General features: G+C 50.1%; 1 protein-coding gene and 1 pseudogene across 2 annotated transcripts in view; both read right to left on the reverse strand.

Moving 5' to 3' along the window:
- DGCR8 (DGCR8 microprocessor complex subunit) overlaps positions 1 to 7,211 on the reverse strand; it is a 30,698-nt gene extending 23,487 nt beyond the window's left edge. The window contains exons 1-3 of one of the 2 annotated variants that reach the window (XM_064362814.1): positions 4,308 to 7,211; positions 2,897 to 3,893; positions 2,271 to 2,430 (exon numbers count right to left, since the gene is read on the reverse strand). In XM_064362814.1, coding sequence (XP_064218884.1) covers positions 2,271 to 2,430; positions 2,897 to 3,616 — 880 coding nt within the window. In that variant the 5' untranslated portion in view covers positions 3,617 to 3,893; positions 4,308 to 7,211. Of the gene's footprint in view, positions 1 to 2,270; positions 2,431 to 2,896; positions 4,275 to 4,307 lie in introns of those variants that run through there. The other variant, XM_021673944.2, reaches the window with a different exon arrangement.
- Positions 7,212 to 13,186: 5,975 nt separating this feature from the next.
- On the reverse strand, positions 13,187 to 13,328 carry LOC135269168 (U1 spliceosomal RNA; annotated as a pseudogene).
- Between the last annotated feature and the right edge of the window lie 4,113 nt (positions 13,329 to 17,441).

Below are 17,441 nucleotides of genomic sequence, written 5' to 3' on the forward strand. Positions count from 1 at the left end.
TTGGAATTATTGCCACAGCAGCACCTGCCCAAGAAATTGTTGGGTACTGCGTATATGTTTATCTGAGTCTTCACAGAGAATCAAAGTGCCTGTCTGCCTTGCTCACTGCTATGCCTCCAGGCCTAGAACAAATAGCACGTGGCCTGAGGTGGGAATTTACACACGTCAAACCAGCACGTGAAGGAGCACAAAACAAGTCTCTGCAAGATACAAGTCCCAACCTCAGCTCCTGCCTCCACATCTGGTAAGCACTGTGGACACTAGAGACTTCTCTCCTGTCTGCCTGATTGTGGCCAGAGGCATCCTGGGACTGGGTGAGCTTTACTAATAAACTGCATGGCTGTCAGCTACTGCTCCCAGTGACCAGGTGACAAGCCTTTATCATAACTGAAGTGCACTTTCAGCAGCATACAAAACACTGCTTCAAATTATTCAGTTTCTAAGTCTAAGGTTTTAACACACTACTCCCAACCCCTTCTTTGCTTCATAGGCAGTTGAGAGGAAGAGGTTTATAACTTTTCAACTTGACACCTGCCACCAGGCCTGACTGCTAGGAAGAGTGTAAGGCAAAGATGTAACTAAAACTTAATTTTCTCACAGGTATTAGAAACAAATTAAAAATTTAGAAAGACCAGCCTAGGCAACACAACAAGACCCTGACTCTACAAAAAAATTGTTTAAATTATCCAGGTATAGTGGCACCTATAGTCCCAGCTACTCAGGAGGCTGAGGTGGGAGGATCACTTGAGCCTGGGAGGCTGAGGCTGCAATGAGCTATGATCATGCCTCTGCGCTCCAACCTGGATAATAGAGTAAAACTCCACCTCAAAAAAAAAAAAAAATTTGAAACAAAAGAAAGCAAATGAAATCTTAAAAAATACACGTAAGGGGAAAAAGTGCCAGTGACTCTCAGGGCCAGGTCCCCACCAAGTGGCCCTGACCCTGGACCTGACACCCCGACCAGGGAGGGACGGTTAAAGGTCAGGGGTGAATGCACACTGGGGGGCACTCTCCCCACTTGGAATCAGGCCAAGATGGAGCTGCCTCCCACCAATTGTGGGCTAAGTCAGGAGAAGAAGCAAATGGAATACAGAGCCAAGCAAGAGACGGGACACGGGTCCGTCGGGGCTGCTCCTTTGTGACAGTGAATGGTCACAAAGTTGACCCAGTCACCTGAGCGGGGGTCACATGCAGTTGTCCATTTGTAAGCATTCAGGCATCCAGGCCAGAATGGCTGCTGACCTGTGAGTTGTGCAGGATGAACGTGGGTTTACCTTCTGAATGAGCCTGCTGAAACTGCAGGAGAGCACCAAACCAGCCTCCTAGAGACCCTGAGGTCAAGACTCCCACCTCCAGCCCCAGAAGGTACAGTCCCAAGTTTACCCTGCCTATGACCCTCCTGCTTAATTGCTACCAATACGACATAGGTAGCAACATGTGGCACCTGGCTGACTTGTCCCCTCAACAGCCCAAGGAGGATGGTCATATGATACCCCCCCATCGCTTTGCTCCCAGTCACACCCTGCCACCTTCTGCACCCTAGCCCTCAGCCTAGGGTCCCACCTGTGAGTCTGAGTCCCCATGTGTCTCTTCAGTCCCTCTAGCAAGCCCACATCTCCACCAGGACCCTCACAGATGCCTTCAAGCCACCAACTCTGACTCCCCCAGCACCTACACCACATCCAGGACAGAGCCTCACGGTGAAACTCTGGGCATCTCCCAAGTGCTCTCCCCACTGCCCTCAACTAAGTTGAGGAAGTGCCACATCTACCAGGGCACTTCCACCCTGCCTACCTGAAGTGCACGCAGCATGCTGTGGCCCAGGAGCCACGTTGTTAAACAAAAATCAGGTAACACCACTTGCTTCTGGTGGCTTCCTGTGACACCTGGTCCAGAACCAGAACCTGGACCACAGCTATCACCTGCCATCTCACTGTGCACCCACCTCTGGCCTTGGCCTCCACATCCTCCAGCTGATGGTCACGCTGGCTCCTGGCATACACCAACGTTCCCTCCTGACCCCCTCAGAAGTCCCCTCCCATTCCTCTACACAGCACCTGCTGCTCTGTGGTTTCCACAGCACACACCAGGATCTGCAGCTGGGTCATGCATCCTGCGTTTATCTCCTCAGACATGACTGTCCTGTCCTCAAACATGCCTCCACCCAGCCTGCTACCTGGCACGAGCGCTCTCTCAAAGCATTTCTGCTAAGGAAGCAACCGCCCTTCCACTGCCCTGGAACACCCACTGCTTCTGACCCACCCACGTACTTTTGAGCACTGTTTTAATCTTGGTCATCATCGGCTGCACACTTGTCTCTCCGTCGGATGGATGGTCGCTGTCTCCACCATATTTTTCCTCTGTTCGCCTCTTTTTGGGGGCACAGAGGCCTTCTTCCAGCAGAGCATCCACATCGTTGTCAAAGTCATCCTGCAAAACACACTGTTGAGACACCAGAGCCCCTGGCGCCCATGCTCCTGCACCAGGAGAGCTCAACAGCATTCCTGAGAACAGACACAGAAAGGAGGTGCTCTCAGGGGGCCTAGGTGTGCCCATAGGGTGCATGATCATCTGAAAAACAAACAGGATGAAGCTACCAGCTGACACCAACACACCTGGTCCAGGGGCACACACCACCAAGGAGCATGTCTCAGCAGCACCTGCCACCTCAGGCACTGGATCAGGGGTGCAAGGCCTACCCATCGGCCAAATTTTTCATTAGGAAACTTTAAAAATCTGGACTTCTTACATCTTTATCTTCTCCACATTAACATTATTCCACCTCAGAGGGGATTTTGGTTTTGTTTTTTTAATTTCCCTATCAAAAAAATGCCACAATTTCCAAATCTCTTTGGGTTTTGCTAAGAGCCCTCTAGAGAAGGGGCTGCCAACATACCTCATAGGGGAAATTCAAGGCCTCTTCGTCCACTCTGTCTCTCTGAACGATTGCTTTAGCCGTGAACCCGCCTGCTCCTTCTTCATCTAGCTCCAAATTGTCAGTAAAATCTTCTAACTCATCGAGCACTGCATACTCCACTCTCTTTTCCTGATCCAGCTCATTCTCCTCATCCTTCTTATCAGCACTCTCACCCCCTACACCTACCCCATCACCAACACTCCCGCCAAAGGGACAAGCATGCACGTCCCCACTGACAGGGCTAAGGAGCAGACCGCACTCAGCCCGCACGTCGCGCTCCACTCCTGTGTACAGCACCTTCCTGTCCTTACTCCTGCAGCTCTCGGTAAAGCTCACGCTAATCTTTACATCCTTAAGCAACTTAAGGTCAGGGGAGAACTTCCGGACCGCAGGTGCGTGCCGAGCGGTGCGCGGGCTGTGGCCACTACAGTTCGGGTCTATGAGGAGGCGGCCCTTAGAGAAGGATCCTTTGGAGAGAAGAGAAGCTCCGTAGAAGTTGAAGGGGTCCTCGGCAGGGAGTTCGGACTGTCCATCACCACCAGAGCCAACGTCCATTACCTCTGCACCACTGGACGTTTGCAGGGGAGGTGGTGGAGACTGCTCACGTGGCAGCGCTTGGAAGGGGCGAGCTCGGCTCTCCATCACCGCTTCTCCTGCGGGCCCACACGGGAGCGGAGGGGGGCTCTCATCTGTCTCCATATTAAAAGCGCTTAAGACTAGTTTACAAGATCAGAGTTTTACAAGCCCTCACATAAATCTACACGGCTAACATGCACAAGTCCGCTGAGACCCGGGCGCATCCTGCCGCGCTGCGCGCTGGCGGCTTAGTCAAGCTGGCCACATTGCTCTTTTCATTAATGTAGACAGCTTTTAGAACCACTGCCTCAATTATTGGAAATCACAATGCACTCAGCTTAAGTGACTGGAGACTAAGCGAGTCTGTCTTCATGCCGGAGTGGCACCTTTCTTCTTCTACCTGCAAAGAAATTTAAAAATATCATCACAAAATGACAGAAACCTTCCACTTCCCTGGTACCAAGTTAAAATCCAAGCACTATTAACAGCATAGTAAAGGGCTTAAAATAATATTCTCTAAGAGGACCTTTTAAGCATCAGAACAAACTAAACTTACTTTTTTTCTTCAGAACCTGAATTATAACTTAAATCCAAAGTTAAATATTTTCTTTACTGCCCACTTTAATTCCTACTTCAGAAACACAAAAACAATATAATCATAAGGCTCAAAAAATATTTTTAAAATTTATACTAAACTCCACCACAGCATTCCTCTAACTCAGATAAGCAAGCATGCGGTGGGAGGCGCCCTTTCAGGAACACACAGAAGGCGCGTGGACTCCCTCAGGCCACCAGAGCACAGCAATCCACTCACCTGCAAGGGCTGGGTCAGTCAGAGGGCAAGCGCGAGACCCTCAGCTCAACTCTGCGGCACTAGGGGCCTCAGAGGCATGGCCAGGCGCTCTGCTACCCAGGGACCCCAGGGCTCTCCTGGGCCCACAGGATAGCACGTGGACGGGGACAGTGATGCAGCGTGCTGAGGTCACCAGAGGTGGCAGCATAGTTCTGTTCCAGATGGAGGAGAGGGGTGGGTGGCTGTGGGGATGGGACCTGCCAGGATTTGGGGTAGGGAGCCACAAGAGACAGCTGGAGCCAAGGCACAGAGAGGCCTGGGTGCCATCTGCAGCCCACTCTACCCTGGAGACAATAAGGAGCCACTGAGGGTGAAGCAACTCTCCTGCCACAATTAGGTTCCTATTTGAGAAAGGAGACTGACAGCTGTGCCAGGCAGAAGCAACTGCACCCAAAGCACAGGGACAGTCCTCCAGGCCAGAGGACAAAGGTGTGAAAGAGGCCCTGGAAATGGGCCAAGAACAGTGCCACAGAACTGACCGCACTTGTTGACCCAATGGAAGTGGACAGCAGAGAAAACAGGGAACTAAAGACAAGGAAGGACACCCAAATTCCAGCATGCAGGCGGGAGCCTGGCAAGAACGGAGGGGACCTCCAGGCAGGCTCTGAAGGTATTGAGGCTACAGATCTGGAGCCATGCCTGGCCCAGAAACAGAAGATCAGGACGTACTGAGGAAGTAGTCGCTAAACCCACAGGAGGAAGGCCATCCAGAGATGAGGGTTAAGGATGCAACTCTAGGAAGCCTCACTACAGAGGAAGCAAGAAGAAAGGAATAACATGAAGCAGGGAAGGTGGGTCTGAGGGGGCAGCCAGAAAACCCAGGGGCCCAGAGGAGGGTCAGCATCAGAGCATGAGGAGCACATGCAGACACATGCACATGCACACTCCCACAACGTGCACAGGAACACGCATGCATGCACACACGTGCACATCCATGTAGATGCACACATGCACGCAGCACTGCATGACATACATCCTCCCAAGATTCCCGGAAAGAAAAGGAGATGCAGACATCACACATTTAACAAGGGATAGGGCATGGTGACTGTACTTCGAAGGGGACACCACATGAAAACGAGAGACTAGTTTAGGTTTAATCAGTACACTTAACAACTATCCACTCACCACCTACTCCAAGGAACACACTACATGGACAAGAGACAAGGTCTCAGGGCTTGGACACACTGGCAGGGCAATGACCATCATGCTGTCTGTCACTCCATTTCCTGGATTCTAAGATGTCCTAACATTTCTGAATCCACTGGGAATTTCGCACAGTACTTCCCCAAAGATGCGTCCATCAAAGGTGCTGAGGATCAAGGAAACAGCACAGAGCTAATAACCGACTACAAAGTGCCAAAGACGCTCAGGAGGCTGTGGGCAGCAGCCAAGCAGGCATGAGAAACATTAAGTTGGGTGAGGCCAATCTCCTGGCAACCAAGAAAGACCATTTCTGAGAACAGACAGAGGCTCAATGCACCCAGTGCCACTGACTACAAAGAAGACCAGGACCAGATACCTCAGAATCTGGCAGTCCCATAGAGACCCTGGTGAATCAATCCATGAGTCTGGGACACAAAAAGCTACTTGAAGAAACCACAAGGAAGAGACCAACAGTGGGATGAAATGGGGAAGTCTGCTACCACAGAAGGCAAACAAGCAGCCACAGCAGGCGTTCCAAGCAAAAGTGCTAATAGGGGCTGAGCTGCGGCCCTGAGAAAATGCACACCAGGGAGGCCTGGCGCTGTGCAAACGAGTGAGCTCCTTGGGAAAGCAGGAAACCTGCCCAGCGCCAGAGCTGAGCAGTGGGCAGTCCTGGGCAAGTTTCTTAACTCCCCTCTGTAAGCTTTCTCCATTCATGGCGCACACACACTATCCTAGGTGCTGCAGACACAGGCAGACAAAAACCTGCTCCACAGAGCTCACATTTTAGCAAGAGAGATGGACCGCTAACAACTAAAAAGAGCATGTATCCTGTCACATACCAATAGGTGTTCAAGCAAAAACAAAACAAGGAAAGCACTGAGGAAGGGGAGGCAGTTTTAGAAAAGGGGATCGGAGAAGGTCTCATGGCCTGCATCCACGTGAAGGCAGAGGAATGAGGCAGGTGGGTAACAGGGCTGGGAGGAGGGGATGTTCCAGGTGACAGTGAGAAGAAAAGCAGAGGGGCGGGGTCAGCAGTGTGGTATGGCGGACTGAGGCAGTGTGCTGAGGGGACTTGACAGTGAGCCAGGTTCATGAGGGTAGATGGATCAGGGCTGATCCTCCAAGGCTGCTGCCAGGACTTTGGCTCTTAGTGAGAGAGATGGACCACTGGACAGGAGGGCCCACACAAGTGGCATCGGCTGATTCCAGGATAGCAGTGGCGGCGAACCCTCAGCCAGGCCCTGTTCTAAGGACTTTAAGCATTTTAAGTCACGCAGTTCTCACATAGCACTGTGAAAGAAAGGTTCATCCATGTGCTGAAGGTCACACAGCTAGGAAGTGGTGGAGCTGCTTTATAAGCAGGCAAGCGGGCTTGCATCTACTGCCTCTGTTTTATACCTGCTTACTGTTTAAAAAAAGAATCACTCCATGTCCAGGCACGGTGGCTCATGCTTGTAATCCCAGCACTTTGGGAGGCTGAGGCAGGCAGATCATTTGAGGTCAGGAGTTCAAGACCAGCCTGGCCAACATGGCCAACCCCATCTTTACTAAAAATACAAAAATCAGCCGGGTGTGGTGGTGGACACCTGTAGTCCCAGCTACTTGGGAGGCTAAGGCAGGAGAATCGCTTAATCCCAGGAGGCAGAGGTTGCAGTGAACCAAGATCATACCACTGCACTCCAATCTGGGTGACAGAGCAAGATTCTGTCTCAAAAACCAAAAAACAGGGCCGGGCGCGGTGGCTCATGCCTGTAATCCCAGCACTTTGGGAGGCCGAGGTGGGTGGATCACAAGGTCAAGAGATTGAGACCATCCTGGTCAGCATGGTGAAACCCCGTCTCTACTAATACAAAAAATTAGCTGGACATGGTGGCGCGTGCCTGTAATCCCAGCTACTCCGGAGGCTGAGGCAGGAGAATTGCCTGAACCCAGGAGGCGGAGGTTGTGGTGAGCCGAGATCGCGCCATTGCACTCCAGCCTGGGTAACAAGAGCGAAACTCCGTCTCAAAAAAAAAAAAGAAAAACTAAAAAACAAATAAATAAGAATCACTCCGTGGGCCAGACGCGGTGGCTCACGCCTGTAATCCAAGCACTTTGGGAGGCCGAGGTGGGCAGATCACAAGGTCAAGAGATCGAGACCATCCTGGCCAACATGTGAAACCCTGTCTCTACTAAAAATACAAAAAGAAAAATTAGCCTGGTGTGGTGGCACACACCTGTGGTCCCAGCTACTTGGGAGGCTGAAGCGGAAGAATTGCTCGAACCCAGGAGGCGGAGGTTGCAGTGAGCCGAGATTGCGCCACTGCACTCCAGCCTGGCAACCAAGCAAGACTCCAACTCCAAGAAATAAAAAAAAAATCACTCTGTGTCCAGAAAAATTTTAGGTGGAGGATGGGGAGTGAGGATCAAAGAGAATTAGAGGCTCACCAGGTAGCCTGGGCCAGGATGTTAACTTGGAGATGGTGAGAAATGGTCTGTGCCTAGAAATAAAAGGTAAGCTAACAGGGCCTCCTTAGGACTGCATGACGGTATAAGAAAGAGAGGAATCAAAGGGACTTTAGACAGGCACAAAGAATGTTCTGGCATGGGTGAAGATTTGAGTTTGGTTTGGATATGGCTACTTGGCACCAAAGTTAACACATGGAAATGTGGAAGATGTGGCTAGAAACAGCAGATGAGCTCAGAAGGGAGGCCAGGGCTTGAGCTGTGACAATCTCAAGGAAAGTTGGCATTAAAGCCAGGAGGCTGGATGACATCACAAAGGAGGGGGCTACCACAGGAGAGTCTAAGGCTGGGCAAGTCAGCCAGAGGCCCATTTCCTACCCCAAGGTCACGGGGAGACTACAAAACCACCCCTGGGAGTACTCCACACAGTGCCTGGCCACAAAGGGCGCAAAGGGGAGCTCTCCGCCCTAAGGCCTCCCTACTGCTCCTGCTGGCCAAACACGGGATGCAAACCCTGCCTTGCCAACAGGACTACCACCCAGGAACGGGCTCACAGCAAGCTCCCTTTAGCACGGGGAGAAAACCCATACACTTGGACAGCACCCCTCCTCCTAGTCCACTTGCTGTGCTGGCTAACCGAGGCACTGGCTGTGACCGGCCAGCACCAATGCCAGCGCGGTGGATGCTGCCTTTTGGTCAAGTCTCTCCCGCTGCAGCCTCCCGCCCAATCCAGAGGCAGTATGACCTCATCCATTCCTTTTGTCATCCTCCAACAGGCCTCACATCCCGCACTCAGAGGCAGCACCGGCCCACCCCGGGCTGCCCATCCACTCCCTTTTGTGAGCGAAGGCCTGCAGCAGGGTTTGGGGCCAGTCGCACACCCGGGAGTCTAGTCTGGCCAGGAAACAGTGGATCCTCGCCCGGTGGTTGGCCTCGAACAATTGACAGCCATAGACGGGACTGCCATGCAGGAACAAGATACATGCAAGCATGCAAAACGGCAAATCAGACTCCTGCCACAAGCAACCCAAGTCCATCGGATGACACCAGACAGGCATCACTGTCAACAGGTTGCCCTCTTCCATTTATTTCCGCCATGCTCATTGTTACAACAAAACCGTATCCCAGTTATCTACGTGACACTCAACCCGTGAGCTTCTGGTGGACAAAAAGATTTAGGCGACTTCTTGGATTTCCCAAACTGTGTTAAAGCTGGCAGGGTCCCAGGCGAGCACTGTCCCTGTCCACACCTTTCCCGCCTGAAAGCGATGCTGGGCTTCGGGCCCGTCGGGCGAGGAGCCTTTTTACCCGGGCGGACAGCGACGAGCATCGGCGACGCCTGGGCCCGGGGCCCGCCCCCCAGCCCCGTCGGGGTCCCCACCCCGCGCTCTCCGCCGCCCGCGGCCATGTTGCCTCACAAAGGCCGAGCTCCGCGTCCTCTCCCCGCCCCGCCCCGCCCCGCCCCGCGCCCGGACCCGCAGCCTAGGTCCCGGAGGGAGGCGGGAGGGAAAGGCGCGCCCTCGCGCAGGCCGCAGCGCTCGCCCGCCCGCCCGCGGGGCGCCCCTCGCGCCCCGCACCTACCTGAGGCGCCCGCGGCCTGCCCGAGCCGCCCGCAGCCCGACCACAGCCGGGACAGCCTCACCGCCGGGCTGCCGCAGCCATCTGGAAAGGCTGTCCAGGATCTCCGGTCGCCGGGACCCGCCTGTCGCGCCGGGCGAGCGGAGGGCGGGCCTTCGCAGCGTGTGGCCAATCCCCACACGCGGCCGCCCCGCATTGGGGGAGCCGCGGAGCGGGCTGCGGAGGCCGCCAATCGTCGGCGCGTAGCGCGCGTGTCCGCGGTGCACGGCCCAATAGCGCGGCCGCACAGGCGGGACCAGGCGCCCAGGCCGCGGTCGCGCTAACGGTCGCTGCCCGGGCGGGGCTTGCCGGACGGAGGGCGGTGGCCGCGGGGAGCGCCGGGAACGGGAAGCGCGGGGAATGCCGGGAGCAGGGGAGCGCGGGAAACGCGGGGAGCGCCGGGAACAAGGAGCGCGGGGTTCGCCGGGATCTGACCGGCGGACGGGCCACCTTATGTAGAGACTGCAAAAGAGGAGTGCACACACAGTCGTTACACAACCCGGTTAAAAGCATCCCTGTGGGCCGGGTGCTGTGGCTCATGTCTGTAATCCCAGCACTTTGGAGGCCAAGGCGGGCAGATCACCTGAGGTCGAGAGTTCAAGACCAGCCTGACCAACATGGTGAAACCCTGTCTTTGAAAAATGAAAAAGCATCCCTGTATCAGACATAATCATTTACAAAGAACGCGTGTGCTTAACTGTGTGGCGCTTTTCCATTTGCTAATACTATAACAGGAGTTCCAAAACAGGGAGGGTTAGGCTAGGCGCAGTGGCTTGCGCCTGTAATCCCAGAGCTCAGGGAGGTCGAGGCAGGAGAATTACTTGAGCCCAGGGTTTCGAGACCAGCCTGGCCCCACAATGTGAGACCCCCAGTATCTACACTTTTGTTTTTTTTGAGACGGAGTCTCGCTCTGTCGCCCAGGCTGGAGTGCAGTGGCACGATCTCAGCTCCCTGCAACCTCCGCCTCCCGGACTCAAGCGATTTTTCTGCCTCAGCCTCCCGAGTAGCCAGGACTACAGGCGAGCGCCACCACGCACGGCTAATTTTTTTATTTTTAGTAGAAACAGTTTCACCATATTGGCCAGGCTGGTCTCGAACTCCTGACCTGGTGATCCACCCGCCCCGGCCTTCCGAAGTGCTGGGATTACAGGCGTGAGACACTGCTCCCGGACCAAAAATTATTTTTTCTTTTTTAATATATTTTATATACTTTTTTAAAAAAATTTACTCTTGCCGTGCGCGGTGGCTCACGCCTGTAATCCCAGCACTTTGGGAGGCCGAGGCGGGTGGATCACGAGGTCAAGAGATCGAGACCATCCTGGTCAACATGGTGAAACCCCGTCTCTACTGAAAAATACAAAAAATTAGCTGGGCATGGTGGCGCGTGCCTGTAATCCCAGCTACTCAGGAGGCTGAGGCAGGAGAATTGCCTGAACCCAGGAGGCAGAGGTTGCGGTGAGCCGAGATCGCGCCATTGCACTCCAGCCTGGGTAACAAGAGCGAAACTACGTCTCAAAAAAAAAAAAAAAAAAATACATGCATTGCATTATATATCAATTCTGCCTCAATAGAAATGAAAAAAGCCCCAGTAAGAGGACATACTGTGGTCCTCCTGAGAAGGACACACGTTCACTTGCATTTTTGCCCAAAAGGCAGAATCTGAATGAAGAGCAGACAAACCCCAAATTAGGGGCATTCTGCAAAATTACCAGCCAGTGCTTTTCAAGTGTCAGGATCATTCAAGTCATAGATAAACTGAGGAGCCATCTTCAATTAAAAGAGATAACTAAATGCAGTGCGCAATCCAGACCATAGATGGGATCCTGGCTCAGAAAAGAGACATTAGTGAGACAATTGATAGAATTCACACAAGACCTGTAGATTAGTTAATAGTATTGTATTGACAAAAGATTATTTGCTTGGCCAAACTTTAGTCAGGTTCCTAAACCTTTTAGGCGCATTTGTGTGATTTCCAGTTCAGCAAGAACCACCCAGCTTTTGATATCTGATTGCCCTCAATACTGATGAAATTCCTAATCCTCCACCATCCTCTAGGTGATGTCTCATCACCCCAGCCTGTCTTCTGAAAGAATCCTCTTAGGTCAGCTTAGCCAGAATCCCCCTTACCTCTCATGTTTTTTCTTAGTAATTTTCAATCCACTGACCCCCACCCTGCTTCTTGACTATCAGTTCCCACTTGTCCATGCTGTATTCAGTGTTGAGCCCAATCTTTCCCCTGCAAAACCCCATTGCCTGTGGTCCATATGCCTTGCTCCTGAATAAGGCCTTCCCTTCCCTACCATGCTTTGACAAGGTCTGAATACTTTTTTCTTTTCCTTTCTTTTCTTTTTTTGAGACAGAGTTTTGCTCTTGTTGCCCTGGCTGGAGTAAAATGGCACAATCTCGGCTCACTGCAACCTCCGCCTCCCAGGTTCAAGTGATCTTCCTGCCTCAGCCCCCTGAGTAGCTGGGACTATTGGCATGCATCACCACGCCTGGCTAATTTTTTGTTTGTAGTAGAACTGGGGTTTCACCATATTGGTCAGGCTGCTCTCCAACTCCTGATCTCAGGTGATCCACCCGCCTCAGCCTTAAGTGCTGGGATTACAGGCATGAGCCACCATGCCTGGCCAGTAATTCTTTCTTTAATGGCTTGGTGCCGCAGGCTTGTCACCCAGGACTCTCAGTGTGTAACTTTGCAGCCTTTGTCTCCTCTCCTAACTGGCTGACTGGGGATCTGTTAGTGAGTCAAACTCCTGAACCATGGCTGTAGACAAACTTTTATTCTATCTGGTAAGGACAGATTTCGTTTTTGTTTTTGTTTTTGTTTTTTTTAAAGACGGGGTTTCACCATGTTGGTCAGGCTGGTCTTGAACTCCCGACCTCAGGTGATCCACCTGCCTTGACCTCCAAAGTGCTTGGATTACAGGCATGAGCCACCATGCCCTGCCCAGATTTCGTTTTTTAAGGTCCCAAGCTTCTTTTGAAAGGTATAATACTTCCTGGGTTGGAAGTTCTTCTTCCTGACTCCTTGTTCTGAATGGGGATTCACTCCCTGACTCCTGGGCTAAAAGTCTTCTTCCCAGCTCACTGTGAGGCCTCTCTGTTCTCTCTCTTGGATCCCCCTCCCATTGGAACTTCTCAGTCACCTGAATCCCCTCTTCTCAAACCCCTCCAGACTGTATGCTCTGCCAACTTTATGTATTTTCATTTATTTATTTATTTATTTATTTGAGACAGAGACTCGCTGGGTCATCCAGGCTGGAATGCAGTGGTGTAATCTCAGCTCACTGCAGGCTCCACCTGCTGGGTTCAAGCTATTCTTCTGCCTCAGCCTCCCAGGCAGCTGGGATTACAGGTGCCACCACCACACCCGGCTAAGCTTTGTATTTTTAGTAGAGATGGGGTGTCACCATATTAGCCAGGCTGGTCTCAAACTCCTGACCTCGTGATCTACTCGCCTCGGCCTCACAAAGTGCTGGGATTATAGGTGTGAGCCACCGCACCTGGCCAAGTGATGGCCTTTTTGATGGGTTTTGTTGTATCTTGTGAACAAATCATTATTGCATCCAATATTGGAATGAGATTATCACTACTGTATCATGAGTAGGTTTTTTTTTTTTTTTAATTACCAGGGGAAAGCGCGAACGCAGTCTCCCACTACCACAAATTATGCAGTCGAGTTTCCCACATTTGGCGAAATCACAGGGGTCAGCACATCTGGAGTGCAATGGATAAGCCTCGCCCTGGGAAAACCACCTTCCAGGTAAGTAAGTTGAGTAGGTATTTTGATTCTATAGTTCCCTCAGTGTTGTATCTTGACTTGTAATCAATAATGAATATTTCTTGATATTTAATGTATAGGACATTTATTTATAATAAATAAACACTTTCCAAAGAAAAAAAAATGTGGCCAGGTGCCGTGGTTCATACCTGTAATCCCAGCACTTTGGGAGGCCGAGGCAGGCGGACCACTTGAGGCCAGTAGTTCAAGACCAGCCTGGGCAATATGACACAACCCTATCTGTACAAAAAATACAAAAATTAGCCAAGCATGGTGGTGCACACCTGCAGTCCCAGCTACTTGGGTGGCTGAGACAGGAGGATCACTTGAGCCCAGGAGTGCAGAGGTGTGATCTCTGCACTCCAGCCAAGACCCTGTCTCACAAACAAAGGAAAAAAAAAAGCAATGTGAGTCTTCTCAACATTAAAAGAGCTAGAGTGAGCCAGGCGCGGTGGCTCACGCCTATAATTCCAGCACTTTGGGAGGCTGAGGTGGGTGGATCACGAGGTCAAGAGATCAAGACCATCCTGGTCAACATGGTGAAACTCCGTCTCTACTAAACATATAAAAAATTAGCCGAGCATGGTGGTGCGTGCCTGTAGTCCCAGCTACTTGGGAGGCTGAGGCAGGAGAGTTGCTTGAACCCAGGAGGCAGAGGTTGCAGTGAGCCGAGATTGCGCCATTGCACTCCAGCCTGGGTAACAAGAGAGAAACTCCGTCTCAAAAAAAAAAAAAAAAAAAGAGCTAGGGTGTTTTGTTTTGTTTTGTTTCATGATTATGTAACTTTCTGCATTTGTCTTTAAGGTCTTTTGTCACTTTAGTATTATTTCGCAGTGATGTGTCATGTTTTTGTTTGTTTGTTTTTCTGAGACAGAGTCTCACTTTGTCACCCAGGCTGGAGTACAGTGGTGTGATCCTGGCTCACTGCAATCTCTGCTTCCCAGGTTCAAGTGATTCTTCTGCTTCAGCCTCCCGAGGAGCTGGGACTACAGGCACCTGCCACCAGGCCTGGCTAATTTTTGTATTTTTAGCAGAGACAGGGGTTCGCCATTGTTGGCCAGGCTGGTCTTGAGCTCCTGACCTCAAGTTATTCACCCACCTCGGCCTCCCAAAGTGCTGGGATTATAGGCATGAGCCACTGCACCTGGCCATGTAATTTGTTAGTCAAGTGTTTGAAACTTTTTTACTTTTTTTTTTTTTTTTTTGGGAGACGGAGTTTCGCTCTTGTTACCCCAGGCTGGAGTGCAATGGCACGATCTCGGCTCACCGCAACCTCCGCCTCCTGGGTTCAGGCAATTCTCCTGCCTCAGCCTCCTGAGTAGCTGGGATTACAGGCACGCGCCACCACGCCCAGCTAATTTTTTGTATTTTTAGTAGAGACGGGGTTTCACCATGTTGACCAGGATGGTCTCGATCTCTTGACCTCGTGATCCACCCGCCTCGGCTTCCCAAAGTGCTGGGATTACAGGCGTGAGCCACCGCGCCCGGCACTTTTTTACATTTTTGACAATTTTCCAAAATCAAATTCTAAATTAAGTCTTTTTGATCTTGAACCAATTTTGGGATTTTTCAAGAGGACCTCTGGAAAGTCTCTAAGGATTCATCTCTTAGCTTGTAAAAGAGAAATATTAGACTACCTGAGCTTATTTGATGTTAAATTATATAGGAAGTATTGTCAATTAATAAGTAATGCTAACCTTCTTTATGTTACATTTGAATGGATATGTTATTAATGATTGCTCTAGAAATTGTATGAAATTCCAAGAAATCTGATAAGTCCTGCTAAAATGTTATCAGCCATAATTAGCATTATTAGGTTAAAGTGTTGTATGCCATAGAAAGAACCAAATTTCCTCATAAATTATGTAATTATTATAATGAACTCTCACCAGACCTTTATGGCCATTTTAAGTCTTTGTCATTCACAGACAGTTCAGGAAAAAGAGACTAACAAGCGCTCTGGCATACAGACTTCCGGTAACTTTAAGATCATACCATTGGACTATATAAGAATTTCCAGAACTCTTTTTTTTTTTTTTTTTTTTTGAGACAGAGTCTCACTCTGTCACCCAGGCTGGAGTGCAGTGGTGTAGTCTCGGCTCACTGCAACCTCTGCCCCCCAGGTTCAAGCAATTCTCCTGCCTCAGCCACCCAAGTAACTGGGATTATAGGCGCCCACCACTACACCCAGCTAATTTTTAACTTTTAATAGAGACAGGGCTTCACCATGTTGGCCAGGCTGGTCTCGAACTCCTGGCCTCAATTGAGCTGCCTGCCTCGGCCTCCCAAAGAGTTGGGATTACAGGCGTGAGCCTCTGAGCCCAGCCAGAATTTCCAGAACTCTAAGGAAGACATTGATGGCTTTGTGAAACACTGCTAACCAAGATCAAACAGAACAAGAATAAATTATGTGGCAATGAATCAACTGATGACAATTATTTATTTATTTAATTTCATTGTAGGGATAGGATCTCACTATGCTGACCAGGCTGGTTTCAAACTCTTGGCCTCAAATGATCCTCCATCTCAGCCTCCCTAAGCATTACAGGTGTGAGCCACTGCACCCAGACAGGATTTTTTTTTTATGTTTTGTTTGAAACATTGCTGATTCTTTTTTTTTTTTGAGATGGAGTTTCGCTCTTGTTACCCAGGTTGGAGTGCAATGGCACCATCTCGGCTCACCGCAACCTCTGCCTCCTGGGTTCAGGCAATTCTCCTGCCTCAGCCTCCTGAGTAGCTGGGATTACAGGCACGCGCCACCATGCCCAGCTAATTTTTTGTATTTTTAGTAGAGACAGGGTTTCACCATGTTGACCAGGATGGTCTCAATCTCTTGACCTTGTGATCCACCCGCCTTGGCCTCCCAAAGTGCTGGGATTACGGGCATGAGCCACTGCGCCCAGCCATTGCTGGTTCTTTAACATTTTGTTTAATTTTTTTTTTCTCTTTTCTTTTAAGCTATCCATAGCTTACAGCAGTTTGGTAAAGTAAGCCTTTGTAAACAAAAATGAACCAATTACATTTTCTCTCTACCTCATCCTTCCAGATTTCGGAAACTTTTCATGAGTATTTTTATTTTAATGGCAATGTGGTTATTTACATAAGTTCAATAAGAACATGTTCTCTTTCTAACAGGGCACAATTGGAAATGCTGTTTATATTACCAAAGCTTTGACTTGAATACAATGTTTTCAGATATGGGCCAGACAACTTTAAGTAACTTTAAGGATGACTTTATGGAATCAATTTTTTTCCCTTGGGGAAAAATGGTTTGATACCTTGAATACGTGGGTCACATGGTTGCCTTGTAGGTGAGTAAGGGATGTCACTTCCTGACAGGCCCAAGAATGTCAGGATATTTTGGGCGGAACTCAAAAAGAGAGGAATTCACCCAAACCTATAAGGATTGCAAATGAAGTATGATGGTAAGCCTTGGCTTGGCTTCCTAGCCTGGCAAGGCTTTTAAAAGCCCAATCTGAGATTACTTATTAAAAGTCCTAGCAAGGCCAGGCACGGTGGCTCACGCCTGTAATTCCAGCACTTTATGAGGCTGAGGCGGGCAGATCACAAGGTCAGGAGTTCGAAACCAGACTGGCCAACATAGTGATAGTAAAAATAGAAAAAGTTAGCCGGGTGTGGTGGTGCGCAACTGTAGTCCCAGCTACTCGGGAGGCTGAGGCAGGAGAATTGCTTGAACCCAGGAGGCAGAGGTTGCAGTGAGTGATCATGCCATTGCACTCCAGCCTGGGCAATCGGGCAAGATTCCATCTCGAAAAAAAAAAAAAAAAGTCCTAGCAAGGCCAACTTAAAGAAAGCCTATGAGATCAGTCACTATTGTTGCTGCACTTATATAAGTAATTAGGCCAAGTTTAATCAAACTAAACAATTAGTCTTACTTCAACATCTTTGAAAAAAATGGGGTGACTATATAGAGAAAAATTAGTTTCAGAATAAAACTACAGTGCACCTATTATTAATATTAGATTCTAGCCCCGTACATTGTTTTTAAGGTTTTGATATTTACCTACAAACTGGATTGGATACTGAATTCTTCTAATATCTGACTTCATTTCTCCAATATCTGGCTACAGTTCTCTAAAGTG

Source organism: Aotus nancymaae, unplaced genomic scaffold (assembly GCF_030222135.1).
Source record: "Aotus nancymaae isolate 86718 unplaced genomic scaffold, 86718_ANA_hifiasm-v0.15.2.pri h1tg000049l, whole genome shotgun sequence".
NCBI lineage: Eukaryota > Metazoa > Chordata > Mammalia > Primates > Aotidae > Aotus > Aotus nancymaae.